The sequence below is a fragment of the Poecilia reticulata genome, chromosome 2 (assembly GCF_904066995.2).
Source record: "Poecilia reticulata chromosome 2, P_reticulata-male-v2, whole genome shotgun sequence".
Taxonomy (NCBI): Eukaryota; Metazoa; Chordata; class Actinopteri; order Cyprinodontiformes; family Poeciliidae; genus Poecilia; species Poecilia reticulata.
In genome coordinates, this window is record NC_088831.1 from 27,997,289 (window position 1) to 28,005,807 (window position 8,519).

Below are 8,519 nucleotides of genomic sequence, written 5' to 3' on the forward strand. Positions count from 1 at the left end.
GAACCTGGTAAATACTTCCTGACCGCACATGTTGATCATTTGGTCGCAGAAATGGAGATCAACTGCAGCTCCTACAAGAAAAGATTCAGATCCATTCTTTAAATACAAATTGTGACATATTTACTAAAAAGGTTGAAGTGTTGCAAGAAATTCAGTCCTTCAGTCTTCATAGTCCAAAGAGAAATGTTAGCGCCCCCCTGTGTTCAAGCACAGGAAAATAGGTTCATGAGGTTGGAACCTGGAGCCCAAATCCTTCTTTTAGTCAAATATTAATCTGGTGAGATGAAACAGACCAAATCCAAGAATTGAAGTTTCCCAGTCTCAGAAATGACTCTCTAGTATTCTGTGCGTATAAGCAGCTGAACGTAAAACCTTTACTGCGTGTGAGGAGAGGTTTGATGGATGTATGTGCGGCAAAGTTTGAGGCAAGCTCTGCATTTTTTTTTCCTTTAGTATTCTCAGTGTGGGATTATCCCAGCAGGACCCTTTGGAGGCGGTCTGCAGGGACGCTGTTCTCCTCCTCAGACTCTGCGTCGCTCTGAGGGTTGGAGCTGCAGGGAGACGTGCACTCCGGGGAGCACAGGTAGTGCATGAGGGGCAGCCGGTACTTTCCACAGAAGTCAACGAATTTGATCTGTCGCACGCATGAATCAAAGTAAACACCTGGGGAGAGACAACAACAAAGTCAAATATACGACACGCTAGAGTACAAAGTGCATCATCGCTCTGCAGTTCAAGGTTTCCGTTCTGTCTTTAATTTTTAGAGTTAATGTTTTTCTGCAGGTTTTAGAATATTCTAGACATTTCAGAACAAAATATTAACCTTCATTTGTTCAAATTGTCATTGCGCCTCATCTGTAAGCAACACAAATCATAAAACAAACTGACGCTGAAATTGGCTTCAATAACTTCTCAGGATTTGTTCATAAAAATGTGTACATTTGTAGCAAAAGTCCATAGAATAGCAGTTTAAAGGCTTCCTTTGGCATTTTAGATCCAGTTCAAGAATCCCAGGTTCAGTTCAACCTCAATTTATAGATAGTCTAAATCTGTGAAAACAGTCTATGACATTTTTGTAATTAGTGAGCATTCAATCAGTGAGTCCAAGTCCAAAATACTGATGAGTAAAATCTTAACTTCTGATGAGGCAAATTAAAGAAGGTAATTAAAAAAAAATTAGAGATTTGTAGCATTTACTAAATTCATTAACTATTATTAGATTGTTGCCGTTTATAAAATGTACGAGGGAAAATGTTTGGAAAACCAAATACTTTTTCTGATTTTGATACAAAATATTAAAAGCATCATCATACCAGCACATTTGGGATTAGGGCACTTGCTGGCAAGGTCCAAGTAGCGCACTAGGTTGGAAGGCATGTCGTATGGAGAGTAGGGAATATTTCTGCTTTTAATGGTACGTCCTGCTAGCTCTAGGAGCGAAGGAGGGTCGTAAATCATCTCTTTGACAAAGCGCACCACAAGAGGGTTGCCTCTAAGACTGAGCTCCTGCATGTGCACCAGGCTGAGGATCTCTCTAGGCAGGTAGGTGAGCAGGTTGTTATGGAGACTTAAAGATCGTAGAGAGTGGAGCCTGGAAAAACAAAGGGGGGCATGAAATCTCAATTGCAAAGTTCAACTACTGGAACAGGTGTACTTATCAGATAAAGCATTTCTTAAGCATAAATTAGGTGGAGGCTGTTAAGATCTGCTGGTAATACCTGGCGAGCTGCGGAGGGACACTTTGGATGCGGTTGTCACATAGTACCAGGTAGGTGAGGTAGGGCAGGTGTGCCAGTTCAGGAGGAATGTCTGAGATGAGGTTTCCACCCAAATACAACATCTCCAAACTAAAAATGATACATGAATAACAGAGCACTTAGTACTGAAGGGAGAAAACATTTTTTTGTCTTAAAACACTCGTTTATGATGTTCAACTCAAAACAGTTCTTTAGGTCATCATCGTCAGTTTTTAAAAGTACTAAATAATCAAACTCAGACAAAAATATCTTCATTCTTAAAAAAAAAAAAAAAAAAAAAAAAAAAGAGAAAAATGTGAAAGGTAGGTTTTATCAGTTAGTTTATTTTTAAGATGCCCATCATCAGTTTTTTGGTAAGAAGCTTAGAATAAAAAATGTTTAGCAGTAAAAGTCAAGTTTTCGTTAAATTTAGCCTGCATTAACAATCCACAAGGGGGAGCCAAAGATGCATGAATCTATGTTTCAAGGATATTCATGGATGATGTCTCCTTTTCACCTGTTTGCAGGCTGGCTTTCTAAATAAAGTTAGAAAGACAAAAGATATGAAGTTGTAGAAAGAGAAAAAAATTTCAACATCACAACTCATTCATTATTATGAGGAAGACATTTGGGAGTAATATCTGCAGAGATATAGTAGCTCTGTTTTAACTTCATTGGCAATAAAATTGTCTTTTCTTTTTTGTTTACCTTTACACCATCTTTCACAAACTGCTCTCAAATCTGTCAGGAGTACACACGTTTATAGCATTAGTAAGAACTACATTCAGCTTTCTAGATGTTATTTTGCCATCATTAGTAATCTTGACTTTGTGCTCCTGACCACAAATTAAACCTGGCGCTACCATGTCTGCATACAGCTGTAATAATTGTCCGTTTGTGTTAAATATGATACGATCTGGCAAGTTATTGGCGGCATAGAATACAAGGTGGCGTAATTAGGAGAAACATGGCGAGAACTATGGATGACTAGTCAGCAAAAGTAAAGGGCCAGACCATCTGCCTGCTGAAACTGATGACACAGCATGTGCTAGTGAGGAGGCCATTATTCTGTCCTGGTGGCAGAGCAGCAAAAAACCCCACTCCTGTGACGGGAAAGGAAATATTCGGGGTCCGCTTGCTGCCCAAATCAATGCACAGAAACGAATTATCCCATTAAGTCTGACACCAGTTGGACTTGATGCAGTTTAAGGGACACAATAACATAATTGCTTGATAACCTTCAGAAGCTAAAACCACCTTTACAGTATCATTTTTTACCACAGAGATGGGAGTTTCATCAATAATCCATACAGAGCTCTACAAATACTTCAAAATGCCTAACATTTGTTTTCCACACATAATTACAAAGAAAGTCACTTTTCATACATAAGTGTCTGCAGCATTTTGAAACTGCTTCTAAAAAATGACCTACAATTATAGCAAAGGCTGAAGGAAGCCTGCTGTAGTTTTCTTTGTAAGTTTGCTTCTGATACCACATATAAAATCGACTCTACAATTGAATACTCAACCCTATCTTTCTGATGTGGAGAAGATTGGTCTCAACTAGAGACTGGCCAGCTGGAAACAAATTAATTTAAAAAATCTGATGTTTTTACAGAGCTGCTACATCAAGAAAAGTGCTCAAATTTAGCTGATTTTTGTTCCGTTGAGGTGTTAAATAAGGGCAAAAACTACAGCGTCAGAGGTATAAAGTGTTTATACAGACCAACACACCTATTGTATCTTGAAGACAAAGACATGGCTTAGATTAGAGGTCAACTCGCCTTCTTTATCCCCCACGTGTCTGATAAAATAGTTTGGAGGTTTAATCTTTGTTCTGGTGTTGGGTCACTCTGACATTTTGTCAAATCAACCCAGGATAAGATAGAAACCATCTTGTGACCGACTGATATCAACATCTTTGAATGCAGACAAAAATCAAGCATAAAATCCATCAATCATCTATACCCACTAATCTTCACAGGGTCACTGGCGTCCATCTCCAGTGGTCATTGAGCGAGAGGCTGGGTACACCCTGGACGGCTTGCCAGTCCATCACAGGGCAAAGCTTCAAATGTTTTGGGGATTCCTTGTTGTTCTGGCCACCAGTTTTTCTTCTAATATGTGAAATTGTGATTTACAAATGAGCTTTTATAGTACTTTAAGCAGGTTTTCTGTTTTATTACATTTTCTGCTATTAATCTTATAACCCCCCTCCCCCCAGTACAATAAATGAGTTTTACATCTTAGTTGCTAGGTAGGTTACTGGCCCAGTACACTAATACTGAATGTATCAGTCAATCATCAGGCTTACAAGTGGAATATAAAACCTTTAATTACCACATCAGGATGCAGACATGGATAATTTAGACCACTAAAAAAACGCTTCATCTAAATTGATTAATGAACTAATACTGAGGAACACAAAACATGAACTGCATAGCTTCAGCACCAGGACAGTTTGTAGTAGGGTTATGCAGCCCGTGGCTCTTTGGACCATAGGTTGCATAGATTTAGTTTTTTAAACACTATTTTCCACAAATATCACTTGTTTTATGTCAAAACTTAATAAAAACAAAATTGAGGCTTCTTAAAAATTTGAACACATTTCCTCTAGTAAATATTAAAATTAAAACGTTTTTTAAAGGACTGTGTCACATTTGTAGATCTAAAGTTTTAATTACTACCCTTTGCCAAAGCTTCACCTAAGAGAAGGCGAAGATAAGACAGTTCCAGTTAAATTGTGATTAACACATTAAGATTCATGGGTTATAATCTGCAGAGGTTTAAAACCTACTCCAGGTCTTTAAAACTGTATTCCATAATTTTATCTTTTGTCTCCATTTCTTTGTTTTTCTATATGTAATTTATTTACACATTTCAAATACGGGGTTCATTCACTCCATCTTCTAGTGCCGCCCTGGCCATCTGCCTGTGCTGGTCATATCAATAACCGTCTCTGGTTAAAACTCCCAGCATGCGATGTTGCACTCACTGATAACAGTGTGACTACTATCAGTTGATGCCACCCGATTAAGTAGGTCAAACTGACTCGTGAAGCACCAGGCCCAGGGTGAGGAAAGTGGGTTTACAACACTTTAAATGACAGCTTGTAATTGATGACTCAAAACATATGCACCAAACAATCAACTTTGCCATTATGCCAACTATGGGAAAAAGAAACCTCAGCAAAACACATTCAACTACTGTTGTCTTGTACCAAAACATAGCATGGATAAGTGAATAGTTCAAAATGTTCCTCTGTGCAGTCAACATATTTAGGTTAAACTGAAGAAAGAAAAAAAAAATTCTCAAATGTTAGTGTTTCCACTTAAATTACCAATCCTGGTTTAAATTTTGTTTACTTTCACAGTAGTTTAGATCTGAAATGTCTACTTGTCTTTAAAATCTGACTTAAAGGAAGTTCTGATAAAGACATTTTGACCGTGAAGCAGCGAGTTCTTTCAACAGAACCAATGGCTGATGTAAATCAGCAGAGTTGGGGAGCTGGCTAAACTCTGTGACCCCAATTCATATACCGTCCATGAATGGGACCTCTTCTCCCTTAGCGAGAACCCATCCCACCAACAGTTATTTGCAGGAGTTAAAAAAAAGGAAGCCACTATTATCTTAGAGGTTAACCAAATTTATCAGCCTACCATCTTTTTAAATGTTGGCAATCGGTCTTGACAGGACAACTTTCACAGTTTTTTTTTTTTGCTTTAAAGACTATCCTTTGATAGCACAATGCTGTATTAACACAATGATGTGTGGCACAAAAACTGCTTCTTTTGTGTTATAGTCTTTTATATTTATTTGCCTAAACACCAGATGTTATTGTTGGAGAAAAAAAGCACATACAATCCCTTTCTTTGCAGAAAAGCATTCAAATATGTTGGCGTTTTTTTCAAAGCAGCATTGGGTTTCAGAGCTAAATTATTAAAAACCATTATAATAAGGGTCCCCTTATTAGCTGCATTTATATGTTAAATGTTGCCTTGTAGTGTTGGATATGGTACATAAACAATTTTACAAGGTTGAGAGAGGCTTTACATGCTCCGTTTAAACACAGCTTATGATTTGCTGAACAAGTGAACTGAACTTCACTCATTATTTAGATATAAGTGCTAATAAATGAGAATATCAAAGGATATTCTCTTACAATTTGTGTAGAGCAAGTATGAGTTAAAATTGACATACTAGCCAAACAGCTGAGAGGTACTTTAACTTTTTGTTCACAATGATTTCCTTAGAAGCAGAACAGGCACAAAGTTTGGGGATGCATTTAATGCAGGAGACTCCAACCTGCCTTTGCCAAACCGTGAAGTTTGGCAAAGGCCTGGTAAATACAAGATTCATATGATCCAGGGTTCCATCTAAAACTTGCAGGACAGTAGAAATTCGAGGACCTCTGATTGAATGGATGATCGGATTCTACTGTCATTGATAGGCACTATTTGCACTGATGTTACCCGTGAACTGCTGAAATAAGGGCATAGTTTTGTATGGGTGAGAAGACTTGCAGAAGTCCATAACTTCAGTGCATAAGTAAAAAAAAAAAACAGAAAAACACAGAAAAAAGCATCATATGCCATACTGTTGCCTGAGCAACATAAAAACTTGGCATTAATTGTAAAAATGTGTTCCATATAATTATTTTTTTTGTACAAAGCTTATCTTACTTCCAAACATTTGCCCCATTAAGTGGGTATGTGTGAATACAGAATTCAAATACTTTAATTTTGCTGGTTTAAATAGTCCAGATTTATGACTAACAATTTTTAAAAGCACGACTGACCAAAGACCGCATGAATTTGAACTTTTTGCATATAAAAAAAAATATTTCTTGCTAGCAGGTCAATCAGCGCAGCAGGCCTTTAGAATAATGGTCACCATAGCAACAGCACATTCGTTCTGTAGTTCTGTTGCAAATTAATGACTTAAATTGATTCCAATCTCTGCATTTTGGGAAGAAACCAGAGTTTGAACAGCTCAAATACAGGCTGCAGTACACCGATACTGCCATATGATCGATTGAATTGATTGAATGAATTGAATCGATTGAACAGCTAGCTGTCTCCTTTGGTTGACTAACCGGCGTTGTTACCTACCTTGTTAAATATTCTATCTCTGCAGGAATACTTTTCAGCCTGTTTCCGCCGATAGAAAGCGACTGCAGGCGCAACAGTTTGGTACACTGGAGCGGGATCTCCTGGAAGCGGTTCCCACTAAAATTCAACACTTCCAGCTGCAGAGAGCCGAACTCCTTGGGCAGAGAGAACTCGTCCAGGCGGTTGTTCTTGGCTAAGAGGGTTTTTAACTTGGTGAGTCTGGTGATGCCCTCACAGATGGCCGTCAGCCCGTTGTTGCTAATGTCCAAAAACTCCAGGTTGCAGAATAGGCTGACCGACGAAGGCAGCGAGGATAGTCGGTTGTAGTTTAGGAAGAGCTGCCTGGTGTCCCTCCGTCTATCCTCGCTGACATTGTTAACGTTGAAAGTATTTAAACTAAGACGTGAAAAGTCAAGCACACAGTCTCTCGTTGCTACTGCTGCTGCTGCTCCTTCTTGACTCTCCATTTTGGTTATTTTCTTATTTTCCCCGTGCGCGCTTCTTCCTAAACTCTTCCCTCAAAACTTAAGTTAGCTCCAAAAGTTTTGTACTTTAAAAAACGAAAAAGGCATCCCTGACTAAACACGGGCTACTCGTTTAACACAACTAGCTTCTGTAGCCAACATTTAACTACTCTCAATGCAACCCTGCTACAATACTGCCTTTCATTCACTGAGGTTTTACTTCCACGTTTTACGATTGGTTGATTACTGACATAAACCCCACCCACTGAAGCGCTGGTTGGTTACTATTCTTGGCTGTCACATTGTATAAGTAATGGAGTAGTTTTATAAGTTTTCCAGATTTACTGCTCAATTTTGATAAATCACAGCTACGCAAAATCACGCCAGGGTGTGTTACAACGGTGAAGAGGTTTTTAGGTGTTGTAACAGTGGAACAATGCTGGTTGATGATCCATCATGCCTGGGGGGCAAACCCTATAGTCATTATGCAACTCCTTTCTTCTGTTGCATTATGCAATGCTCTGCAGATGTGATATGCAGACGAGAAACAAGATAATTTAGTCCAAATTAAGTCTTAATATTATCGCAAAAAAGAAGAAAAGAAAGTTTATCAGCACCATATATATACACACACTTATGGTGCTGCCATCATAATTTTTCACAGGGTGCTGATATTGCATCAATATAGTGATGTTAAGTTTTAGAAACAGAGCACATCATTTCCAGCCTGACTTAAAATGAAAGAATAATCAACATTACTCATTTAATTAAGAAGTTCAGGTAGAAGACCTTTCACTTTTTACAGATTATGTAAAAAGTCATTGCATATTGCATAAGACTATTGGTCAAGTTTCTTAACTGCTACTCTGGACTGAGCAAAAAGAGGAAGTTATGGAGTAATAGGTTGATGATCCCTGGTTTAGTTGATTATCATGTTTTGGTATATTTACATACTCTATTTTCAGATAATGCTTTAACAGTGCTTGATGTGACAAAATAGACTTCTGAAGGCAATTGGTTGTGGTCGCAAGGTGTAAGTTTTGGGGTTGAATACAAATATATGCCTCAGATTTTTGTATTGTGCACCAAGTCATGTATGTTTGTACCAAAGAATCAGATTAAAGTGAAATTTGTGGTCCTAACATGAAAAAGTTTAAAGGGTATGAATACTTGTGTAAGGCACACTATCAGCTACTCACTTAATTCAA

The 8,519-nt window shown here is 38.1% G+C and overlaps 1 protein-coding gene across 1 annotated transcript; it reads right to left on the bottom strand.

Moving 5' to 3' along the window:
- Positions 1 to 352: 352 nt before the first annotated feature.
- Positions 353 to 7,540, bottom strand: lrrc58b (leucine rich repeat containing 58b). Its single transcript, XM_008401219.3, has 4 exons — positions 6,848 to 7,540; positions 1,719 to 1,847; positions 1,314 to 1,591; positions 353 to 663 (listed from the first exon to the last, which is right to left on the bottom strand). The coding sequence occupies exons 1-4, from the start codon at positions 7,312 to 7,314 to the stop codon at positions 470 to 472; spliced, it is 1,068 nt and encodes a 355-aa protein (XP_008399441.1). The 5' UTR covers positions 7,315 to 7,540; the 3' UTR covers positions 353 to 469.
- Positions 7,541 to 8,519: the final 979 nt, after the last annotated feature.

What these genes read in the sequence shown, in the direction of transcription:
- lrrc58b (XM_008401219.3), bottom strand. Translation starts at nt 7,314, where the DNA reads ATGGAGAGTCAAGAAGGAGCAGCAGCAGCAGTAGCAACGAGAGACTGT. An exon ending in GAGATAGAATATTTAACAAG is followed by an intron (nt 1,848 to 6,847) that starts GTAGGTAACAAC and finishes TATCATTTTTAG; the next exon opens with TTTGGAGATGTTGTATTTGG. An exon ending in GTCCCTCCGCAGCTCGCCAG is followed by an intron (nt 1,592 to 1,718) that starts GTATTACCAGCA and finishes TTGTTTTTCCAG; the next exon opens with GCTCCACTCTCTACGATCTT.